The sequence below is a fragment of the Sebastes fasciatus genome, chromosome 23, assembly GCF_043250625.1.
Source record: "Sebastes fasciatus isolate fSebFas1 chromosome 23, fSebFas1.pri, whole genome shotgun sequence".
In the NCBI taxonomy this organism is placed as follows: Eukaryota; Metazoa; Chordata; class Actinopteri; order Perciformes; family Sebastidae; genus Sebastes; species Sebastes fasciatus.
Genome location: NC_133817.1, coordinates 18,034,336 through 18,060,783, shown reverse-complemented (window position 1 = coordinate 18,060,783; position 26,448 = coordinate 18,034,336). Strand labels below are relative to the sequence as shown.

The 26,448-nt window shown below is 40.7% G+C and overlaps 1 protein-coding gene across 7 annotated transcripts in view; it reads left to right on the top strand.

Annotated features, from left to right (window-relative positions):
* grm8a (glutamate receptor, metabotropic 8a) overlaps positions 1-26,448 on the top strand; it is a 491,719-nt gene that overhangs the window by 94,854 nt on the left and 370,417 nt on the right. For all 7 annotated transcript variants that reach the window (XR_012592620.1, XR_012592622.1, XR_012592621.1 and 4 more), the window contains one exon: positions 24,352-24,568. Coding sequence is in view for 4 of the 7 variants with exons in the window: in XM_074625214.1 (XP_074481315.1) it covers positions 24,352-24,568 (217 nt within the window). In the remaining 3 variants the exon portion in view is untranslated. The remainder of the gene's footprint in view (positions 1-24,351; positions 24,569-26,448) is intronic.

Here is a 26,448-nt window from a genome sequence, read left to right as displayed (position 1 = left end):
GAAAAACAGTATCAGCACTGATTCATGCAGAGACCTTTGTCTGGTCAGCTAACATTACTGCCAAGCGGGTGAAATATAGAGTGGTATTGTGGTTTTAGCTGACGTGTGTCGCCTCACTGTTTTGATCGATGCTCGTTCATGTCTATGTAGAGCGAGCACAAGCGCGAGCAACAGGACGCTGACTTTCGTTGACTTAACGGCCACAGGTGTCGCTGTTAACAAGCAATTTCTGATTCTTAGATAGAGTCCCTTTAAAACTTGAGGGTGCAGGTCGTATCCACGTGGACCCTCCGTCGTTTTTTACTTCCTAGTTTCGGCTTGCTACGGCCGGCTGCAGTTTGTTTTGGTTGATGGATACGGAACGGATACGACGTTGCATTCCTCAGGCTTTAACAATAAAAGCAGTAACTTCCTTCTACCTCCGCATACACTCAAATGAAGCAAATACTGTATATTGATCTTGGCATTAAAAAATCTATTTAAAAATTGTAAAAAAAAAAAAATTGTGATACATAGGCGATGGACTGGCGACCTGTCCAGGGTGTACCCTGCCTTCGCCCAATGTCGGCTGGGATCGGCTCCAGCCCCCCCCCGCGACCCCTAACGGGATAAGCGGTTGCAGATGGATGGATGGACATAGGTGAATCATTTTTTTTGCCCACCCCTATTTTTTTTGTCTTTTCAGCCAGAAATGATATCATCTTAGCTGTAACCACCTCGCTTTTGCTGCTGGTAGCATAAAATGCTTCTTTTGCATGAAATTTCCCAGCAAAAAGAACAACAGCTGTAATAGCTTTGGTGAACGGGGTTTAGAGTGAATCACTATTGTTTAATACTGCATTCATTGGCAAATTGGTAGTCATTTATTGTAAATGAAAATGTCAGTGATTATTAATTAAACACTTGTTGGCGGCAGCAGAAACGAGCTGACCTTACCCAAACACGTGACATTTTTCAAAGATGAAAGGAAAATGTGGAAAGAACAAAAACAATAAAAAACTGAGGAAGAAAGCTGTGAATAGAGAGCAACAGCGACGAAGTGAAAGGAGAGCAGAGAAGACTTAAAAAGATAAGTTTCCCTTGTGTCTCCTGTTACGTACAGATATGAGATAGATGAAAGAATGAACGTATAGTGGATTGAGGAAGCGAGAGAGGACGAGACGTGAAAAGAGACAGAAAGGTGCGAGCCGGAGAAGAGAAAAGTGGATTTTTAGAGAGAAGTAAAAGAGGATATGCGGAGAGAAAAATTAAGTTTTATAGAATATTTAAAAGCCCCACAGAAAGACTGATAGAAAACATAAAGAAGCAGAGAAGATGGTCAAAAGCTGAATACAATAAGTCAGTTGGTGGTTGGCTGAAAGTACTTTTCTAATGACAAAGCTTTTGCGGAGTGAATCGGGGGCCGCTGCTGAGCTGTTGGGCTCATGGAAAGACTCTAAGAAAGACTCGGTCACACTGTCAACTTCCCAAATGTCTCTCCCTTCACATCTATTGTTGCATTGCCTTTTTAATCAGAACCGAAGTCAAAGCCACACCCGATAATATTCGTATACAATGTGGTCTACTGTAATTTATTTGCGATGATGTTTTTCTTACAGTTTCCAAAAAAACACTTGCGCGGTTTGAATGTTAATGAAGCCAGAGAGTTGTTCCCTGCTTATACCGAGCCTGTGGATCTGTAACTAATGAGCCAGCGTTCAGCTTTAAATCCTCATTTTTCACTGTTTCAAATTTCCATGTTTCATTTTTCTTTGGATTCAAAGATGATTTTGCTTACTGAACCATATGCTTGCCAAAACAAAGTTTAGACTTTATTTTTCTTCCACAACCAGTTGACCCAAACTTTTCTTCCTTTGTTTTATCACACCATTCATCACGTTCAGAAGTTGTGATTTTAATAATAATAATAATCTTTATTCTCCACAAATGTGGTTGGTTAAAACACATCATAGTAAATCACAATACATATAATAAATAGCACAACATGCACAGTACAGATAACAATAACGGACAGTGTGAATGGTGTTTATAAATTGAGTATGAAAGACTTTTTGTAAATGTTCTTGGTTGCTGCGGCGGATCTCTAGCGTCTTCCCGAGGGCAGTTTTATATATTCTTTAAAAAGAGGACGAACAGGATCTGACACTTTTTGTCTGGCTTTTTGTTTCACCTGTGTTTTATATATACATCCCAGCTATTTTTGCTCTTTCCAAATAATTTAACTGGTCATGTTTGTGATTCTGGATAGTCTAGTTTAGGTGCCCATACCATGTACACATGTTAAAAAAGTTGAGACACTTTCAACAAGCCTTTTGGAGACAGTCTCTAAGATGTTCTTGCTCGTATGAATCTACTTTCCTGATTAGATACATTGCTTTTTTAAAAATGTATTCAGGTGGCTGGTTCAAATTCTTCCACTCCGTCTGACATCCCTTTCTTCCTTTCTCTCTACCGCTCCATCAGGGTGCAACATTTAATTTTTGTTCACCGGACAAATGGTTAGTGAATGTTTAAATTTGCCACTCAATAGTTTCTTTGGCTGATGAGTGAAGCAAATCTACTTGCTTATTACCAGCGTTTGGCGTGTGCCCTGCCCTCCATTCATCCCTCCCTTTACTTCTTTGCATCACATTATTGATATTCCGTATTGATCTCAGTGTTGCCTTTCTGCGCTACACATCTTTCACTGCCTCCCTTCCACCATCCCTCATTATCTTCATCCCTATTTCCTCACGTTCTTGTCTCCGTCTACTCCCACCCACAGATTATATTAATATCATCCCCCTCATCCCTCTTTCTCCTCCCTCCCTCTCTCTCTCCTTTCATTTATGCCCTCCCTTCTTCCCTCCTCCCACCCATCCCATTATATTAATAGGCTGTTGAGAGTGTGTGATTTCAGCAGTAGCTCTTTCTATTAGCCAACGCTGCATTAGGGCATTAAGTCTGCACGCACTCAGTTGGACACATTAACGGCATAATGGCAGACTGCTAGCTGCGTTCATACGTACAGGTATTCACACACGCACACAGTATGATTTGATACTCCAACAGGCCCACACAAGTTAATCATGTTGTTAGACACACATGCATGCATGCACATGTTAAAATACATCTATCTTCCCACACAAAACTATAGAATGCACATTAGCAATGACTATAAGGCTACTTACAGACTCCTAAAATCTAAAAATTGATATTCACTGAGTCAGAGCCAAGTGCATTACCTGCATGCTAATGCAGCAACCGATGAGTCACACGAGGAGTTTGTTAAAGTGACAACACGGCTCAGAACAGGTGTAGCAGGTGTGATCTTTGTCAGTTGGAGTCTGATTTTGTTATATGATATGTCATGTCTAGGAAAATCGCAGTATCAAGAGAAACTTTTTGTAGTTGTTTTATGTGTGTGTGTGTTTGTACATGTAAAGACTTGTGAGTCAGCATGTGTGACGGAGGAGGTGGATTGGAAGACACGGGGGGTGCTCGGAAGTTGTATTGCTTCCTCTCAGCGGGTGTATGTGTGTGTGTGTGTGTGTGTGAGTGCCTGTGAGAGTGCGAGTGCGTTCTTCCATAAAAATAAAATGATACCGCTTCCCTCGAGACCATATGGTTCAGATAATGAGCCGGTCCTCCTCGCTTCTGCTTTTCCCCCGGCGGGCTGAAAGAACGGTCCAAACTTTTAAAGTGTGGTAATGTTGTATCCTTTTCCTTTAACCTTGTCTTTAAAGGCACTATCAGGTACATTATAGACTCATAATGCTGCAGCTGTCTTTCAGGTTTACACCTGTTACTCTACGTGAGCACAACCGCCTTACTTTTGAGTGCAATTTCTAGGGGTGGGGAAAAAAATCAATTCACCTATGTATCGTGATTTTTTTTTTTTTACCACTTTGAAATAGATTTTTTTATGGCAGAATCTTTTTATTTGCTTCATTTTAACGGAGCTAGCAACGGACTTGGCGAAGTTAGCGGAAGTATCCACGTGTCACTACATCCAGTTTTCAAAATAAGGTGTTAACAAAGGGAACTGTAGATACAAAATACATATATGGAAATAAGATTGATTGGATTGTATTCACCAGAAGTATAAAACATTACAAGTCCCTTATAAAGTAAAAATAAAATACCACTCATTTGTGAAGTTAAAGTCTTTAATCTTTGATTTTTGGGTTGCTGGAATTTTTTTTATAAATAATGCCTTACAATAACTTTATCTGTCATTGCCAAAGTAAAAGTCCCTAGAAGTGTATGATTCAACTTTTTCCAGTGGTGTAGTGTTAAAAAAATTAACAAAAATAGCAATAAAAAGTAATATCAAATCACAATAATTAAAAATCGCAATACATATCGAATCGGCACCCAAGTATCATGATAGTATTGAATTGGGAGATGGGTGTATCGTCCAAGCCCCAGCTAGCAATTTCCTTCTTGGTTTGAGCTCACATTGCTCTAGAGTGAATGACCATTGACCAACTTTCTGAGAAATTAAGTAACCAAAGAGCAAACTCACAGAGCGCTTATAGGTACAAAAGCATAATGACTTTCTCTTTTATAATATTTGACCACCTGTTATCTAACTTCATTTGATTAAAACCACTTCATAGCCAGGACATGTACAAAGAAGTTAGCTGACTCAAGGTCACAATTTTCTTCCTGATCTTAAGTGGCAATGAGTTTTTTTTTTTTTTTTAAACCAATCTCCGTTGATGTTTTCCGAGAATTACCCTCTATTTACTTAGTCACTTCTCTCATTTGAATTCCGTCACCTCCTATATCAACAGCACAGCTACTGTTTGTACTTGTCACTTTCCGTTTGACGGTGTTAACCTGTTGGTGGGCCCGCCTTAATGGCCATTTAGTGATGCTTGGGAGCACAAGAAATAGATGAGTGTAATGCCTCACCATCTGCTGCGCTGTTGTTTCAACCCTGAAACAATTGTTGAAATGTCAGAGTACATTTGTGCTCTTTCCTGCTCTGTAAAGGCACGGGGACCGCTGTGGCAGCAAGCTGTTTGACTCTCAAAATTAGAATCACTTTAATGAGCAGCACTATAAACATTCAGAGGATTCAACACGTAGACATTTTTAGAACACGGGGGGGTGGAAAGCAGCTACTGCTGAGTGTGATACAAGAAAAGGTTGAATCACATTGTGACTGTGCACGCTATTAATATGTATATGTATACAGGAGGTGATCACCTGTACAGCTAATGGATTCTTTTTGACTAGTTACTGTTGCTACGTGGGTCAAGTTTTCCATTTTTAATAACACCTGGCATACAGTTTACCATGATAACGGGAGGAAGAGTTACCACTCGAGACTCGCAGTCACTTCACACAGATGTAAACAAAAGTAGGCTTTTAGTTATTGATTCAACATTTGTGAGACATATTTGTGTTGTTGTTGTAATATATAATCCAGTCCAATACAAGCGCGTGCATTTCCAAGTTTTGGATTAATTTATGTACACATTAATAAGCAAAAGACTCCCGCATCTTTCACGTCCAGATGCCAAAATAATGTTTGTTTCACAAGGACTCGCAACACTACACACAAAATCCCTGCATGAACAATCAAAGTATGAAATCATGCACAAAATATGATCACAGCAAAAGGCACGTTACAAACCAGTTTTAAGTTTCATTTTGAATCCTATCTTCCCAGTTGATTGCTTTTTACTGCTATTATATTTCTACCTGATTTCATACTTTTGATTGTTTAATGTGCAAAATTGAACGGAGAAATAGGAAACAAAAGACCGGTGAAGCAATATAAACAACCCTCCTCCTCTGTTTATCCAAAAGAAAGAGGTACTGTGTGGCAGCGCTAAGCAGCAACAACTACGTCTTACGTTTTATATGGTTCTGAATCATATAAATCCAGTAACAGTTTGTGTGTTTGTGCAGTACATCACTTCTCACGCTGAAAGACCTGATGGTGCAGTTATGATATCAGCACAGGTGTTGAGGGATTTCCATGATGCTCACTCACATACACACCTTCGGATGCTGATACATAATGTAATATGTAAAACGTGACCGCAGGGGTGAGTCTAGCATCAAACCAGTATGAAGGCTCAGCCCCAGGGCTTTCCACAAGGATATCTGATAGCCAGCTAGTGGGAAAAAGTAGCCAGCCAAGGGGTCCCGGGGCTTGCCCCACGGGTAATAAATTTGGCCATAAAAGCCCAAATTTGAGGGGAGGAGGCTACTGTAAATTCTAAATAATTTATACTTGATAGATCGGAGCCTGCATGTCCCAGAGGAAGTTGTTTTCAGAAGGTAAATGTTTTGATATAGAGCTGATTGGATCAGTAACTGAATTTAATTCCAATAAGTAACCAGTATTATGTTCAATTTCTCACATTTATAACGAACCAAATTTCATGCAAGTCTTCATCTCTCAATACGCATTGGATTTGTTTAGGGCTGACCCGAAAGCTTTGACCGTTGCCATGGTATTTGACCTCCAAATCACCATTCAAATGCTTTGTTTTTTTTATTTTATATGTATTTTTTTTATATAAGTATGTAATAATAATGTATAAATCCCCAAATAATCCAAGAAATAAGGAGTAATCCCACGACATTATTCATATTTAACATGAATTATTATTAGTTATTCTCAGGGGAATATCGCTGTTACAGGCACTGTGCCAGGCACTGAAACGGGGGAGATGGAGACAGACAGACCTAAGAACAAGACAGCCTGTCTCGTTGCACCGCGAAGCTTCAAATACCTTTGAATATTTCTCACCGAAGCTTCGAAGCCCAAAAAAAAAGGTATTGGGGGGGGGGGGGGCCGCCCTAGACTTGTTTACTAGCTGATCTTGGCGACTGCGCAGACACAGTACATTTCTATATCTATAGTAATAAAAAACAATTTGAGCCAACTGTCAGAACATTCAGCAATTTTATTTGCTCACGTTCCATCATGAAATTCACTACCTACTTCTTCTTCTCCTTAGGTTTTACTGGCGGACGACCAGCGTTAAAGGTGCATACCTACCGTTACCTACTGTACTGTAGTGTGTAACATCATGACTTTCTAAAGAATACTGGATATTAAACCAGTAATTGTTCACAAAATCTAACTTCTAATAATAGGTCTAATATTTAATCATAATTATTATCTTTTTTACGGTTGCTGAGATGATACTTAGATCCGCTTGAGCCCTAAAATCACCAATGCATGACCGATTTGAAGTGGTCGCCTGCTGAGCAGATGAGTCTCTTGTGAGGGCTTACGAGCTCGTACAGAGAAATAAATCAAAACACACACACACATGCACACATCCCCCCCAACCGTGGCAAATTGAGGAGTCCTGGCTCCCGCACGATCCAAGTAAACAAAGAGCAGTCACAACAATAGCTGTGCGTGCTTGAGCCATGTTTGGACACGCATTGATTTTGTCTGCCACCGGGGGAATTAGTCATCCCTGTGTTGTGTCCTCTTGTCAAACACTTAACCCAAACTTATTTCATAACCAGAATGTGCAAGCTCAGATGGTTCCTAAAGACCTTCTAGCCTCTAATTTGCTGCTAAGTTGTTTTTTATTCAACAGATTTAAATGCTTTGCGTGCTGGTCTGCTGACTTATTGCATGATGCATGAGGCTCATTTACAAGTGTAACAATGGGAATATGTGCCTAATGTGGGTGATGCTGGGGGAATACCTGCTTGAGACTCCGATTCGCTCCGACTCATAATTCTCAGACACTGGCAGGTGGGAATACCGTATTATATTTTCCGTGTGTGTCTGCCCTCTGCGTATATTTGTGAATCTAACAACACTGAAATATAAGTTTAGCTCTGCGTGTGTGTTTTGAGGAATTCGTGACATTTGCAGCTACAGTCGGCAGCCGCGCAGTGGGATGCAGGAATACGTACGGGAACACGGAGCATGAATGCTGGCAGGTGTCAAGCACTCGTGTCGACACATGCACCTGCTCACACACACACACACACACACACACTGTGCTATACATCATGAATGAAACTGACAATGAAGCACTGTTGGATAGCACTTTTGTGTAACGGCAGGGAGAGACAAAACAGAGAGGAGAAGCTGCGGGTGGCTCGCTTGGATCAAGTAGTCTGGTGCCTCCCTCCAATGTGCGCACACGAGATTTAGGTTGCTGATGTGATGCGGCTGTCGGAGGAATATATTATTCAAATAACACACAGGCAGAGGGGGAAATGTGTGTGTGAGAGAGTGGACTGAGGCATTTTGAGAGAAAAAAGTGACATAAGCGGTAAACTGGTACTTCAGGCTATGTTTACTGGAGAGGTGGTGGGAGAGAATAGTGAGAGCCGGAGAGATAAGGATGGAGAAAGAGACACTAAAGAAGTGAGCGATAGCATCTGGAATGAATCTAAGACGATAAAAGTTATTATATTAGGGCTGTCAAAGTTAACACGATAATAGCGCATTTACGCAAATTAGTTTTAACGCCACTATTTCTTTAACGCATTAATGCAACTTGCGATATTCAGGTTGTAGTGGGCTTGGCTTTGAAGCTGGAGTGAAGATACTGGCATCACATGAAACTAGAAGGAATCCATTGGTACCAACCATGTCATAGTAGCTTGTGGCAAAGAACGCTAAATAACGCTCCAAACTTGTGCTAAATTTAGGCTAGGAAAATCTGGCATGGCCATTTTCAAAGGGATCCCTTGACCTCTGACCTCAAGAGGAGGTCAAGGGAAGAATGAAAATGGAAAATTGGGTTCTATGGGTACCAATGCGTCTCCCCTTTACAGACATGCCCACTTTATGATAATCACATGCAGTTTGCAAGTCATAGTGGACTTCAGTTTGCCATATTATGATTAGAGCATATTTTTTATGCTAAATGCAGTACCTGTGAGGGTTTTTATGGACAATATTTTTCATTGTTTTGTGTTGTTAATTGATTTCTAATAATACATATACACATACGTTTGCATAAAGCAAGCATATTTGCCCACTCCCATGTTGATAAGAGCATTAAATACTTGACAAATCTCCCTTTAAGGTACATTTTGAACAGATAAAATACGTGCAATCGATTTACAGCCCTAAATTATTTATTTATGCCCAATAAAACTCTGCTTAAAATCAAGTCATACAGATAGTTTTCAAACCAGTCTTTAATTATAACGTATGTTTCCCTCTAGTCCATCCAAGTTCCCAAGAAAATATAATTGATTTAATTATAAATAGACAGCGAGTAAAGCCGTGACTACCCAATACTGATTTCATAGCCTGGAGTAATAATAGATAGCAGATAATGAGCAAAATAAGGAGGCTTTCTTCTTAACTGTCATAAATAATAAGCAATGCTTGAGGTGTTTGTCCCTCTATTTATGTCAATTTGTTGGATTAATCTCACATGCCACTTAAACAGCTTTATTTTGTATTTATGCCTGTAATTGTCAGTTTGGGGCTGTTTTTAAAGGGTAATTAAAAATTGGTTTCGGAAAGCCTCTAGTTTGCCGCTACTTCTTCCCTGTCAAGATGTCCGAAATGAAAACACCCGGTGCTGCTTTACCTGTCAAATTGTCCTTCGCTGAATAGCGTTCATTATAAGTGATGATTAAAGATAAGAGAGATTAAAGTCAATTTCCGTAGAATCCTGATCGTGATCGTGTCCTTCAGTATTTTGTTTTGTGCGTCATGACTAGATTTGTATTCAGGACATTGAAAAAGCAGGTGAGGACAGATGGCTGCTTATATTCCGTGTGTGAGTTAAGTTTGTGCTGGTTCCAAAAAATATGTGATACGGGGCAATAGAGGTGTGTGTGTTATAGTGTGAGGGAGAGAAAGTGATAATGTATTGACAGCGAGATATTAAAGGCTGTAGCCTCGGCTCCCTGGCCCCCAGCCCCCTGGCCACCCTCACCTCTCTGATATTGGCAGTGATTATGTGCTTGCGTGTGTGTGTGCGCACAGATGTTACCACATAGCGAGTCGTGTGTCCGCTCATGCCTCAAAAGCGCAGACATCCTTTCACCAAAATTGGCAATGTGCGTCACATGTGTGTATGTGTAACCGTACTGGCGCCGGCACCGCCAGCGCACCTCAATCACCTGTCATACCCCCGTCCCCCAGGCCAACCCTCTGACCTTCTCCCAGCAGCAGGTGCAGATTCATCTACGCTGTAAATCTTTTTTCGACCCAAGTGCAGCCTTTAATAAGGTTCCTCTTGAATTTTAAATTGACTGAGGCGGTGGGGTCGGTATTACAGCTCCTGCCTCTTCCAGCAGAGCTTTTCTGTGTCACCGTGGTTAATTCATTGTCACCCTGGGCATGTAATACCTGCCGGGGTGTGAAGGGTCCAATTTTAGGTTCCATCCTGTATTTTCCATGTTAATGTTCCCACTTTGTAACACTGTGAACAGAATGTCTGACTCGGTAATGTAAGTATGTGTTATATGGGCATCACTAGCTTGACACCGTCCATGAGTCTCTGGCAGGTTTTAGGAGCTCAGTTGTCCGTTACATTTCTATAGCTTAACGTGAATTTTATTTCATTGCAATAGCTAAATCTATTCTAAACCAGTGGCCAGTCATGAAGGTTTGTTGATAGACGGACAGGTTGGGTTAAGCAGTCCTGAGGCAGATCTATATGCAATCAATATCTTCAATCTAGTGACTTGTAATCCAGACCTTCATCTGGTCTCGGCTTGATTGCATGCTGTCCTTAACTCAATGAAGTCACCCTCATGCCTCCAGATTACAGATACCACACGTTTAACCACATTAAACTAATAATTGGTTTTCCAATCTGTAATTGCCTCCTATTTTTTTTTAAAGATTTTCTATAAAAGAATGCCGAGTATTTGACAATGTCAACACTTCTTACAACATGGAATAAGGAAAGCTTACAGCATTTTGTCTTAGACTCAATATTTGCATTGTTGCTTTGGAAAGAGTGATGACATAACTGTGCAAGTCCGTTTCCATCTCATATATTTCGTGAGGCATTAATATATGCCTGTGATATTTCTCTGTGCTCTGCTATGTCCTTGAAATACCTCAGTGTCTTTCCAGTGTTGCCCACTATAACATTACAACCTTGATAATATCCCAAAACATATTTATATATTGATACGTATTGAGGCTCCAGGAAGGCCAATGTCTATCTGTTGCTTAGTCCACCACTTTTGTCCAGACTGAAAATAACAAACTATTGGAAAGATTGCCACAGAATCTTTCATGAGGATGATGCCTACTGACTTTTCCTCCAGCGCCACCACGACTTTAACATTTTAGTCTTTTAGTGAAATGTCTCTAAACAACTACTGGATGGTTTGCAATGAAATCTGGTACACACATTCAGGGTGGCAAGATGATGAATCCTAATGATTTTATTTACTTTATCTCCATTATTGGGTCGAAATGTTAGTTTGTACAATACTTTGGTTTATGATCAAAAACCTGCAAAGCTAATTCCATCAGCCTCTTTGTTTTTCGTGCTGAATATCAAATGTTAGCATGCCAACACTTAACTAAGATGGTGAACATGGAGAACATTATACCTGCTAAACATCAACATGTTAACATTGTCATCATGAGCATGTTAGCTAAGGGTCCATAGTGCATAGTATTGCGATATTTTGCGTGGAAATATTGTATCGATACACAGAAAGTATCGGCCTTTTATTATATGAACTATTTACCTCTTAACAATCTGATGGCCCGACGGTGGGCCCGGCTGCTATTCTGTCTTTTAGAGGTTGTAGCAGGCTCAGTATAAAGCTAGAGTGAAGATACTGGTATCATATGAAAGTAGAAAAACTAAGGGATCGATTGGTACCAACCACGTCTTCTTTGCTTGTCGGGAAGAACACTAAATAACGCTCCAAAGTTACGCTAAATTTTGGCGTATCTCACCTCAAAGTATGTGAATAAAAACTCTGAGATTAACAGAATGAAAACTGTATCTTATTAGATAAAACAGATGTTGACGAACTGCATAATTTGCAGTTGAGGTTAAGGTAATAAATTCACAATATATCTTATCGCAACACTATCCAGAAATGTTTAAAATCTCAATGAGATCGTATCGTGATGATATCATATCGTGGGACCTCTGGTGATTCCCACCCCTAATGTTAGCATGCTGAGGTTTGCATTGAAATCAAAGGAAGCACTGCTGTGCCTAAGCGAGCACAGCCTCAGAGAGGTGCTAGCATAGAGGTAGACTCTTTATCTTGTTTTGAATAGATCTCCCTTTTCAAAACGCATAAAAAAAGATCAAATGATCAAATAGGCTACTGTTCACGTTTGCCTCTTAAATGTGGACACAAGATACAGGATTCCCCGCTACTATCTGCTGAAAAACTCGAGGGAATTAATGGCTCACCGGGCCATTAATTCAGTGCCTCGCGTATCCTGTACAGTATGTAGAAACCCTCAGATAAACTCTAAGAGAATCAACGATTCAACTCTCATTACCTATTGAAGGTTTTACGCTGTTGTAACTTTGACACATCTGGATGTAGATTCATCTGTTTGCTCGATGATTACACGCTGCAGTCTAATTTCTGTGATTTTATTCATGCACGGAATGACACGTGTGGACACGAAGGGGTTAAATGGGGCCTCGTACTGTATGCATTTTAAAACAGACCCTGCTTGTCTTGTCCTGTCCTGTCATTTTGGTTTCTTCTTTGTAATTCTTCTCCTCTTTTTCTCTTTCTTCGCGCTCGCCTTTATCAATCTCATCTTTGTCACTTCTGTTCATTTGCATTCTGCATAATAGTCTGTTTCCCTATTCCCTTTGTTTTTCATCTTCTCTCAGTTGTCATTTCTCCCTCCCCCTCTCTCTCTCTCTTTCCCTAACCTCTGGGCTTTTTAAAAACTCTTCTCATTTCACTTCTGTTGCTTTCTCCTCAACTCAGATCTCTCTCGTCGTGCCTTTTTCAAGGAATCTGCATCGCCTCGCCTCCTGTATCCATTTGTTGTTTCCCATCAATTATCTCCGTTTCCCTCATTCATCTTCTTTCGGTCTTTCTCTCCTCCCATAGCTTTTCTCTCACCCTTGCTCTTTAATTTCTCTTTTTCTTCCCACTCCCCTCCTCTTTGGTCTCTTATGCATCTGCTAAACATTCCCTCTCATATATCTCTCTCATCTTTCCCTCTCATTGTTTCTCGCTCGCTTCTTCTTCATTCTCTTTGCTCCCAATAAATGTTTCTGTGTCATCTCTCCTCTCTCTCTCCCTGCCTCTTGCTCCTCGCCTACCTCTTACGCCGGGGCCACACAGCGCGCATCATGCTCGCATGACGGCAGCGTCACGTCGTGGCCACGTCATGCCCACCTAGGGTGTTCACACTAGACGCGAGTTACCCACGTCTCGGGAGCGTCCCGGAGCTACCTGTCAGCTGTGTTTTTGCTGTTGCTGACAGCCCTTTCTTTCTACATAGAGTTTGCCTTTTAATGGCCATTTAACTTCATAATAAATGTGATTTATATTTATTTAAGACAAAAAAGGGTAAGAACTGTGTGGTAATTTGTAAATATTATTAAAAACAAGCAAATAAATTCATACATAAATATTAATATATAGCCCATATAAATCCCTCTTTTCTGTCAGTGTAGAGGGATTTATATATATACAATGAGGAGGGATTTCTATGGGCTATATATATATATATATATATATATAAATCCCTCTTCATTGACAGTGAAGAGGGATTTCTGTGGGCTATATATTAATACAAAAAAATAAATAAATACATTAGTAGTAAGAGAGAGCCTACAGCAATCCCTCTTCACTTTGACTGGCACAGTTTTAAACAACATTTCCAGGGGGTTTCGGGTTCCTGTTCTACAGCATTCCAGGTTGCGGCTTTTATCGAAAAGGACTTAATTTACATCTGGGGCGGGACAGCAATTTACATTATAAATGCTGATGTTCCGACATCTCAGGCAACTTGGAGCTTTTCACCACCTTGTTGCTGAACTGCGCCTTGATGGAGAAAAACACCTGAAGTATTTCAGAATGATAAATATAAGTAAAGTGTTTTTTTTTTATTATTATAAAACAAAGCAAAATAAACAGTTTCATTATTTGTTAACCTTTAGAAAACGAAAATTATTATTAAATATCTTTAAAAAAATTAAATAACACCTCTAAAAGAAAGAACAATAAAGTTACGTGGTGTTTGTTGAGAGAGAGAGAGAGAGAGAGAGAGCGAGAGAGAGAGCATCGGAAAAATACTGCCAACTATCACCTGATGTTCTTATAACCTATTAACCCAGTCTATTATATGTATAGCATATGTAGGGTTTCTGCTATGACTACTACAGTGTTTACATAATTAAAAGCCTGTACTATATTAACTTGATGGAAACCTGCAAGCAGACAACTGCTTTATTTAGAGTATTTCAGAATAAAAGCATTGTGTTAATGAATGAATGATTCTGTGCACTAAAAACGCTAGAGGACTTTTATTTTGAAATCTAGATAGGAAGTGTAAAATATTGATGGTCAGTGACATATTCTACAGATGTCTAGACATGGAAACTGTAGTAATCTTGCTCATATACTGTCAATAGATCACCTTCACTGTCTGTTGCTGCTGGGAGACGCAGCCGAGAGGTAAGCGGCAAGCGTGAAAAATAGGCGAGCCTTCTATTCTATAAAATAGACGCACGTCTGACGCGCGTGTGACGTGCGTCTCATGCGGGCAGTGTGTCCACTCTAACCTGTTAACATGGACGCCGAAATAAAAAACAACACGCGACGTTGCCGTCACGCGAGCATGATGCGCGCTGTGTGGCCCGGGCTTTATGCTGTATTTTCTCTTCTCTCTCAGCCCATTTTTCTTCTGTGTCTGTGCTCTCGCGAAGTATCCTCCTTTTTACCTACTTTCCCTCACTGTCTTTCTTTCATCTGTTTTTGTTTGCTAGTCAACAAACAAATTACAGGCTGCTATTCTGCTCGGAATATCCTGCGAGGTGAAGAGCAGTCACAGGGTAAAACTGAAACAGTATACGGGAATATCAACGTTGTTTAGCGGCAATTAAACTAGCATCTCTGATCCAGAGAGAGTAACAATGAAGTGCAATAGAATGAGGATGATCTCTCTGGGTTTGTGCTTTGCTGCACTAAATGCAAGTTTTTGATCAATACAAATGTTTTTGTCTTTAAGATATTTTTCAGATTTTCCAATCGAACTCCTTAAATCTCACTGACGTTCTGCTGTGTCAGTCATTACAAACTCATGCTGTGCTGCCAAACAATGTTCAAACCCACAAAACTATATTTTAAATTCTAACAGAGATCCAAAAGTTTCCAAGGACACCAAATATGAATTTTTATGGAGTCATGTATAAAATGATGGACAATAAATCTAGAATATTTCCATTTGATAAGATTATTCAACCATAATCTTTTTAAACCTCATAAAGCTTCAATGAAGAATTGGAAAATAATTATAAGGAACATGATACTAGGGCTGGGATGATACACCGATGTATCACGATACTTGGGTGCCAATTCGATATGTATTGAGATTTTTAAGTATTGCGATTCGATATTGCGATTTATTGCGATTTTTGTTAACTTTTTTAACACTTAACCATGGGAAAAAGTTGAATCATACACTTTTAGGGACTTTTACTTTGGAAAATATCTCAATTGATACAGTTAAAATGTTTGATTTTCAGCATGTATGTAGTCAAAGATGTCCTGAAGTCAGATATATCAGTCATTGTCAGGCATTATTTAAAATTTGTTTTCCAGTAACCCAAAAATCAAAGAATAAAGACATTTCCCTCTCAAATTAGTGGTATTTTCTTTTTAATTTATAAGGGACATGTAATGTTTTATACTTCTGGTGAATATAATCCATCAATCTTATTTCCATATATGTATTTTGTATAAACAGTTCCCTTTGTTAGCGCCTTCTTTTGAAAACCGGACGTAGTAATTTCCTTCCACCTCTGCATATACTCATATGAAGGAGATCTATCGATGATACTATCATATGATACTTTGGAAATGCAACCTTAAAGCTACATTACTTGTGAACAAAGCTGTCTGTTAATGAGTTTTAAGTATGAACATGTTAATATATACACTAAACACACTGGATGAAAAGAATTTCTATAGTTAATTAGTTGTTGTAATTGGTTTCTGTGGTAGTAAACGGCTCGTAAAAGGAGCAAAAGTGGAGTAAACAAGAAGGATTGGAGGATAGACACAGAGGCAAAGGGCCAAACAGTGAGAAGAAAAAGAGAGACAGATGGACCCAGACAGAGACGGCAGCTTCAGACAGACATCTAACCCACAGCCCCAACAGTCTTCATCCTGGTAAATTAACTTGGTGAGATCCCACTGTGCCAGTCCTCTCCTCATTAGACACAGACCACGGCTGGCTGTTAGAGGGTTGAGTCAAATTTTGAGCCAGTAAACAACTCTCCGGGCTGACTTGAAACCAGGGCTCCTCACAGCCAGATCAATTTTACAGTATGTGTGCCTTCAATCTCTCCGTCTCCCTCCTTTGATATCTATCGTCAAAAACGGTCCCAGCTCAATCTGGAAAAAAGATATTCGGTACTACAAACTACTATAACTTCAAATATTTTACAATTTGTCTCAACACAAATCTAAACAGGTAGACTAATTCAAAACAGTTGAATGCACATCCAGGTTGTGTATATGTGTGTACCTTTAAACAATTGTGTGTTTAATTAATTGAATCCCCATCATCGATCCTGACTGTAACTGTGTGTTTGTGTACATCTGCACATTTGTGTGTGTTTAATTAATTTAATCGCTGACTGTGATTGTGTGCGCGCGTGCAACAACATATCCAATCGGCGCTCTGACACTGTTTTGTGTGTGATTGCGGGTGTGTGTAACAGAGAGGCTGTGTATGTGTGTAGTGCAGTGGGGTTAATTAGCTTCAGACCACTGCCATCTATCAACCTAATGCTCAGAGTCTGGCCCCGACAGCTCCATTACCGCCAGACACACACACACACACACACACACACACACACACACACACACACAAACACACAGTCATGACGTGTGCATTCACTCATGTTGTTCACACACACTATTATGTATCAATACATACAGATGCATAACTTTTAGAGATGTTAATAATCAACCGTTTAGCCGAAACACCCAACAATAATAATTTTGACTGAATAAAGCTGAAGTAGGCGAGATTGGAGCAAATATGATTTAAAAAAAGAAGTTATTTTTATAAAACAGTCGCTATATCGTGACGGTAGTACATGAAACAGGTAACCTAAAAAAATTCATGTGCATCGGTGTCCTCCGGTGCTGCTAACGGCATCTGCAAGATTTCACATACCGGAGGAAAACAAGCAGTAAGAGCTGATCTGAGATCTGCTGTCCAGCTGCCGTCTATGAGAGCCGGCTGTCAATCACTCGCGAACTCCGACAAGACGGTCAAACTAGGCAGCGCTGATCAAATATGAATCAATATTATGTTACTGTAACGCCTATTTCTCACCTCAAATGTTTTCAGAATCATCTTGTAGTGCACGGTTTAGCTGTAAAATTAGAAAGTTTATGACGCTGCTGCCATTGTGAAATCTGGTGAAGAAATGCCAAGTACCGCTTACATGACCGGAGCACAGCCAATAGGAAACGCTTTCTCAATGAAATTACCTACGATTGGTCAAAGTCTCCCGTCACAGGCTAAATTTTTGTAATGCCTGAAAACAGCCATGAGGAGGTGCAGGAGTCTAGTTTTCTCTCAGAACACTTGAATTACAATATGCTGAAAGGTTATTATGGAATTTTTGCCCAATGATGCCAAAAATATACTGCCTACTGCCACTTTAATACTATCAGTTAAACAGTTAAAAGAAAATCACTAAAATGAGAATAGCTGGCCTACCTTAAAGTTCAGCCCACCTTAAGTGAGCCTGGGCCGAAGTTGTCGCTAACTTTGGGACTAACCCCCTTCACTATAATAAGCAGGTGGCAAGCAAGACACGGGAACTTGGCTTGGGTTTTGAAGAGTTGAAGCATTTATTCACCGACAAACAGCCTAAACTGTACACACACTGCACTGCTACGTTCACAGCTGTAACGTTACTGATAACTTAATATTCACCGTCACACACACGGTGGATCGTCGGGCTTGCAATACACTACTTACTGGGAAAGTGGCTGCATGTGTCCACGTAATGCACGCAACATCGTGGGTACTAACTCTCCCTGACAGGTGAACAGGGGACTCATTTGTCTGTTTTGCCCATACTCTTCAGCTGGCGATAAATGATGGATTTAACCTGTTTGTGCATCGAGTTATCGATGTTAGGCACTTCAACCACAGCACCGCTGCACGCGAGGCGCTAATCTTGTTGGTCAATGGTTAATGAGGGTTGGCTATTGGTCAGAAATTGAGTGTTAAAGTTCTTATTAAAGTTAGTTCTTATTAAAACATAATCTGCCCAGAAGCCAGATATCTTTGATTTCTTTTAGACCTTCCAAGTGGCATTTCAAAAGGTTACTTTTAGCTATTCAGAGGTTTCTTTAGCTTGAAAGTAGAGCACAGGTTTGTGATTATATAACATTCCTCACTTTGGAGCACTTGCACTACATTTAAAAATACTCTTCAGCTCAGCATCATTTGTTTTTATTTATATATATATTTTGTTTTGAACACATTCTCCTTGGCTCCTCTATGAGAATGAGTGAAACTCCAAAGAGCAAATTTCCTCCATTTTGGTCCTCAGCAGGAAAGACACACACACACAAACACAAAAAGCCAGTGCTGTCCCGGATCATTAGGTCTGTTAAGGTCCAAATCCGGCTGTTAGTTATCTGCTCAGCCCCGCAGTGGGATTCGGCCTGATCTATAGTGAGGGATGAAACTGTTCCCCACTATTGCCAAAGCCATTAAGGAATAGACGTGGCTGACCTGGCTGTCTTTAGGTGGCAGGAGCTCTAGGATATCGGTTTATATTGGCTTCACTCCCCCAGGGTTCACTCACAAGATACTGGGGAGAAACACCAGTAGCTATTAAGAGCACACTACAAAAGAAAGGTTTGAATCAAAAAATGTGTTTTCTGCCACTCAGAAAAATGAGACATCACGTGCATTGATTGTTATCATGGAGGGAAACCTATTAATTTGTGCTTTTTCAATAGCCTTTGCTTGGAGGGGGAATAGAGTTCAATTTAGAATTAATCTGTTATAATATGGCCAAAGGAAGTCTATTCTATATTTTCATTATGGTCAATTCTCTACTTAATCAAGACCAAAGATTTGATATCTTTTCGGGATAGGCTGTTCAATGGCGGCCACGCTACATGAAATAGATAAGCTGTTTGTTCTAGAGAAGAGTATAGGCTTTTAATGAGCTTTAGTGGAGAGCTGCAGGGACTAAGTGCTGGTTCAGAGGCCTTCCGACTCTGCTAAGAATAGCACAAGAGGGTGAACACTGCAGCACTGTAAGCCTTTAACTTTTCATGCACGGTATAATTTTGGAAATCCAGAGAGCCTTTGGAACATAGTTTGAAATATTCAACAATAGGGATGGGAATCACCAGAGACCCCACGATACGAAATGATCACGGTACTTGAGTCACGATACTCGAGTCACGATACAATCTTATTGGGATTTTAAACATTTTGCGATAATATTTCTTACTTTTTTTCAACTGCAAATTATGCAGTTTATCAACATCTGTTTAATCTAATAAGATTAAATTTTTACTCTGTTCATCTCAAAGTTTTCATTCACATATCTTGAGGTCAGAGGTCAAGGGACCCCTTTGAAAATGGTAACGACAGTTTTTCTTGCACAAATTAAGCGTAGCTTTGGAGATTTATTTAGCATTCTTCCTGACAACCTAACGTGACATTGGTACCAATGGGTTCTTTAGGTTTTCCAGTTTCATATGATACCAGTATCTTCACTCTGGCTTTAGGACTGAGCCCTCTACAACCTCTGAAAGACAGAATAGCTGCTGGGCCATCACTGGATTGTAAAGAGGTTAATAGTTTATATAATAAAAGATCAATACTTGACAATCAATCAAGGTCTTGATTATTGAACGACACTGAAAGACACTGCAGTACTGTGTTGCTTTGTGTATATTTTTAAAGTTCAACAAAGGTCTCCAACCTTTGTTTATTATACAGTTGCAAAATGGTTCTCGACTGACCACTTTCCATTTCCAAAAATGTCGGATTTCTGTGTTTGGGGAACATAAAATGGCCTTGTCATTGGACTCAAGTGTTGGATGGATGGATAACAACAGATGGACTGACCCATAAACTCATAAACCAGAGTATTGGACTAAGTATTGGCGCTAGATGAAAATTCATCCTGTGGGGTATGTGAACCACATCATTTTATGGCAATCTAATAGCTGAGATATTTCAGACCAAAGTGGTGGACAAACCGACACTATCTGGATTTCCAGGTAGTCAATTGTCAAGTGATTTTTTAGCAATTTTTTTAAATGTCGCAATAAAAAGAAATGCGAATTAGGCGTGTTTCCATCAACTGGTTTGGAGTGAATATACTGTACTAAGCTACAACGTAGTTTGGTCAGATGTTGGCGCTATAGGCTACACATGGCAGTAATCCGCGTAGAAGAAGAAGTAGAATTTGCAAACCGGAAACTAGACAAGTCGGCTTTGCCAATTAACCATCTATGAGAGAAAAGTTTGAATAGTTCTTCAATGTCAACTGATATTGGTCATGTTTCATGCTGTCCGGAGACAAAGACAAGCAGTCACGCATTATGGGAATATCCAAGAAGACGGCGAAAGCGGAAACATCTGATCAGTCATGTGAGATAAATGTTCGCTACGTCAGAATTTATTTGGCAAAAGCATTTCCAAAACACATTAAGCACATCAACTCGTTTTCGATGAAGGCAAAAAACACCTAAATTTAAGAAGTTTTATCGAATTTTGCCATTTCTCTACAGCTTTTCTAATGCGATACTTAAAAATACGAATACAAATATGTGAATTGAAACGTGGCTAGTCTGACATGGCCATCCCTTGAGCAGTGACCCTAGCAGTATTGATTAAGGATGATTAGTGCAACGTGCCAATACATTGACGATTATGACAGCGAGAAAGTGTTTCTAGTGCTGATTGAAACTGCACACACACATACTTTTTTCCCTTTTTATCATACACACTTGCATTTCCCTCCTCAAACACACACACATATTCATTAGAGCAAATGGAATTAGGGGGATTGGAGGCATAATCTTCTTCCCCAGTGACGTGGGGGAACCAAGCTGTTAATTTCCCGCCTCTAACTACTAACTCCAAACCTACTCACTTTGAAAAAGGACGGAGTCACTCACAACTCGCAGCACATGAATGATTTACAACACTCACATGTCACATGCCATTAGACAGTTCTAGACGTGTGTCTGGGGGATTTATGGTTGTGTGACTATAGAAATACCTGCAGAAAATATTCATTTTTAGAAAGCACAGGTGTGGAAGACAGTATTGGGTCTTTGTGCCTGCAGCAGATATCGGATGTCACCGGATCTGTTTTCGTTTTCTCTCTGCTTCTCCTCCTCTTACTCAGTAATGACTCTGGAAATATGACAAGAGGGAGAGTGTGCGGTGTACACAAGTGTGTGTGTTTGTGTCTGCATATGTCTCATTTTCCAACTTTCCCAGCTGTAGAGCGAAATAACAAAAGATCAAAGCACCAGGTTTGCCCAGGTCACAGGGTTACTTTCCCATCGCTGTTGTAAACAGACAAATATCTTATTCCCGCAGCCATGCATTAATTTCCCTTTGAAATGGATATTCACCCATTTTAGATGCAAAAGTGAAACAGAGGAGCCGCACAGCATGCACACACACACAAATACCCTGCTATCCATATAGAGCCACAAAAACCACAAACACAAGTTGTTTTACCAATTGTTTCCCTCTGCTGGCCCGGCTTTGATTTTTTATTCCAACTCTTTCTTTTTTTATTTGTTTATCTCTGTCTTCTATGAATTATACATGCACGTCCTGAAGTTTATGAAACTTTCCAGTTGTATTCCCCTGGCAGAGAGGACCAATACAAAGTGTCCCAAATGTGAACTCCCACGGAGTTTCCTGAGAGAAATGGATGATTATTAAACAGAAGAAAAACAAAAGAACAAAACAGTTTTGTTCCAAAATTAGATTAAAAAAAAATGAGACGCCGTCCACTTAGTGCTGCGCATTGATCGCTGTCAGAAGAAAAATGTATTAGCTGTTTGCTCTTTCAATACTCCTTGCTCGAGGAGGTGAATGAAGGCTGCTCAGACTAAGAAGAATTATTTTTTGTTTGTCTTTTTTGTAAACATGCTCCTGAAGCAAGTGTGGAGATTCAGGGCTGTTTTACTGTACTCCTGCAAGGGATGTTGCTGAGGAAATTTTAACACCAGTTAATAAACCTGTGACAACACCGACGTTACTGATTACACTGGATATTTTACAAGAAAAGATGATGCTCAATAGGCCTCTCTGTAGAGCGCTTGCTTCGATCTTTAAATAAGGGATAATGTACAGCGAGCCAGTCATTGTTGTGAAAGAAACCCTGACAGGGAGCACCGCGTAACACCGACTACAGCGACAAACCTAACACCTGCTTACTGCAGTGCTTCAGCACCACCAAAGAGGAACCGTTTAGAAGATCCTGCAAAACTCAGGATAGATCCCTGACCTTTGAAAATGGCAAAGACAAGCGTAGACGCAGGGTGGCAGGGGTTTCAGATGACGCTCAAAGGGAGTAAAGACGGTTAGTGATGGGCTTTAGATACATTCCAGTCACGCACACGGTCCATGTCAAATCTCTTCATGCCGTTTCAGCAAGTTTTGCCGTGTTGTAGACATTTATATTTGTGTGTGTGGCTGTAAGAGACAAGACAGCTGACACACCTTATGTTTGGGTTTAGATTGGCAGTTAAGTCTTACTTCCAATGAATGCCAATGAGACGTCTGTCCAACAGCTGTCCGTGTGTGCGTTGGCAAATACAGGGTCTTCCCTCGCTGTCCCTCTCCGTCAGGGGGAAAATCAATCTACCTGTCAGCCATCTAACACCTTCCGCCTGTTACACCACCTATCACTAGCAACACCTGTGTGTGTGTGTGTCCTGTCATTCTGTCAACCTCTGTCTCTCCATCCGCCCGTCGGCCCAGTTGTGCTTTTTTTGTCCGTCTGTCCTCCTTTTCTTGTCCCCCGCCGTCTCTTTTTGTGTCAAAGAGACGGCCTCTCTCTACTCTTAATCTATCGGCCATGACGCCGGAAAAATGACAACACGTTGCATCACCAGTTTTGTTACCTCTCTATCTCATTTCACATTCCGTTTCCCAATTATTTACCACCTTTTGCTTCTCTCCACCATACGTGTTCGCTCTCAAATTGTTTGTTTGCTCCTTTCACATCTCCGAGCCAACAATACGTCTACGGCGCTGCTGCAGTTGAATTTGAACACTCGTGATGACAACGTCTCCTCGCAGAGAATTATTAATCACAGCGACCCCGCAGGGAGTGGGAAGCGTTTGTAACTCTCTCCTACAATAGACATCCCAGTAAAACTATATGCACGAAGGCACAAAATAGATGAGAATTATTACAGACTGACTCACCTTTATTTTTATTTTTTTCTGATAGTGGGCGAAGGAATTGATTGTGATAATAAATATGAAATTAAATTGAAGGATTAATTTAGAAAACACACAGTCCTCCTACCTTTACACATTTCACTCTGCAGACTGTAAAACAATTAAGGGAAAAGTGACATCGTTTCACAATCACGCCAAACTATAAAGCAGGAGTAGAAGGCTCATTGAACTGATTTAATTTGACTACTACAAAAGAAAATGCCGATTGTTAGTTGTTATGGTGACAATAGAACACACGGACGGAGCTCCCAGAAGCCACTTTCCCACAAAACCATACAACTTAACTACATAACCAAAATACATTCCACCATCTTTCAATGCCTCACTCTTTACGGAAAACGAGCCGAACAAAGTTGTCACTCATCTGGCGATATCGGTGTGCTTTTTTTTTACTCACTTATTTACTTATTTTACTCATTAACTCTGGCTCTCTATGCATCGGAACGTTACTACTCCACTGCTCGTTTAGTCGTTACTGCAAAACATCACCTCAATGAGTCCTCGACTTGCTGCAAGTCGGTTTAGTAGTAGTTTACGAAAGTCAGCCCACTACAAAGGTCGCTATGACAATGGTACACATAAAAATGGCTGCCGCTCTGACTATCCTACTACGTTGATTTGAATGGGAATGTCCATTCTACTCCTAATTCTATGTGCCAAACATTTAATCAACAAGCTGCTCTTCATTCATCGTCTTCTTTCCTCTCTTTCTTCCTGTTGTCCAGATCCCCCAGATCAGCTACGCCTCCACGGCCCCAGAGCTGAGCGACAACACCCGCTACGACTTCTTCTCCCGCGTGGTGCCGCCGGACTCCTACCAGGCCCAGGCCATGATGGACATCGTCACGGCGATGGAGTGGAACTACGTGTCCACGCTGGCATCGGAGGGGAACTACGGAGAGAGCGGCGTGGAGGCCTTCGTCCAGATCTCCAGAGAAACTGGTAGGAGCCCAGACTGTTTTACTGTGATATGTGGATGTTGGGTGGTTTGCCACTGAAGTGCAGACCAGTGGTTCTCAAAGTAGGGTCCAGGGACTCTCAGGGGTCCATGATGGGGCTCCTGGGAGAACCTAGGTTGCACTTATACCTCTTTCCATATCAATGTAGAGACAGAAGTTTGAACATCATCTTCAAATCTTCCTATACCTCAGCCCCTTGGGGCAAAATGTCATCCAAATACATGCTGTGGTGTTTCCATATTCTAAAAAGTGTTTGAGACTTTGTGATGTTATTTTTAGGAGAAATATAGTCAGCATGGCTTGAAGATTTTCTTCCAGTTCCTCAGGTAAAAGTGATTGAAGCCAGTTTACAACTCTTTCTGACTGTCACTCTAGTGTAGGGTTATTATTTGAATGGTCTTCAGTGAGAGCTGAACGCAGACCTACACTACTTTTGTGGCAAGTTTGCCACCTTTCAACCTGTTATGGATATAATAACTATGAAATGCCAGCCATAGTGCACTTTGAGGTATGATACGTGATCGGCGGCCTATAATTTGAAGAGAACTATAGCGGGAACAGAGCGGAAACCTGTTGTTTAAATCTCTCGGGAAACTCAAAGGAAAACTCACTCTTTGGGTAAATTGCAGGCTGTAGATTGCCGGCTGCGGCGAGCGAGCGGAGGCAGAGAGTTATCACAGCAAGCATTTGATGGACAAGTGCAGACGTTTTCTTAACTTCCCTTCCGGCTCTATATGTATGTCATTTTTAATGCTGCAGGCTATTGTATTGCATCAAGTCGATGTTTAAAAATGTTTGCTGCCTGGAAATAAACACATGCTCTGAAGATCTAATTAAAAGAATCACGAGTATACCTTGGAGATGTGTAGGTGAGTGACAAATTAAAGGATAAATCAACATTAAGTGTCTTCGTAAAGTGTTGAGAATACCGCCCAACATGTTGGCTCTTTCATTATAGTGTCAGGAGAGATGAGAGTAAATGAGAGTGACAGAGATCCAGAAAGGGAGACAAACACAAGAGGGTCTGTTTTGATGCGAGACTTAAAAGAACGGTCCCCGTAGTCCTGAGAGCATCCAGTTTGGGTGAACGCTGCCTCAAATCACTTTATGAAATCCCACAAGTGGTGTTGACAGATCAAAATGCTGTCAGTTTCCCTGTTATGTCTCAAATGTTTATTGAAAGGCCCATCGCGCTCGTTGTTGACAAATATTTACAGACTGACAGGACTAAAGACACAGAAATAAAATCCATCTGAGAGTCGAGATCTTTTCTATTTTTATCGCCCTCTGTTGATCCTTTACTCCTTCACGTCTTCCCCTCCGTTGCTTTTTCGGGCATTGTTTGTGCGCTGATGTAGACATGACAGCTCCGCGTATCGTCTGGGTTGACGTCTGTCCTTCCATCCACGTCTCCGTGCGTGTTTTCGAGCCCACTCGCAATGCCGAGGTCCGTGTGCCGTGTGCCGTGATAGTCAGCACATAGATGTTTACAGTGGTGTCAGATCAGCGTGTTTGCCCGGGCGACGTGCGTGTGTGCCACTGTAAAGGGTAAAGCAGTCCTCAGCAATGTGTGTATTTGAGTCCTGGGAGTCAGCAGATAGTGCATTATCTTGCCCTTTATGTGTGCGTGTATATGTGTGTAAGGGAGAGCTACATGCTGTGACAGCAGTCAGTCAGTTGTTTACTCTGCGGCTCTGCAGATGTGAACAGAACCAAGAAGATGAAGGGATGGGAGAGCAGCAAAAAAAGGGAGGGTGAAGAAGAAGGGCTGAGGAGGGGAGAGGAAAAAGTGACCGAAGAGGGAGAGTTCACTGCGTGTGTGTGTGTGTGTGTGTGTGTGTTATAGTTGTGAATCAAGCTGTA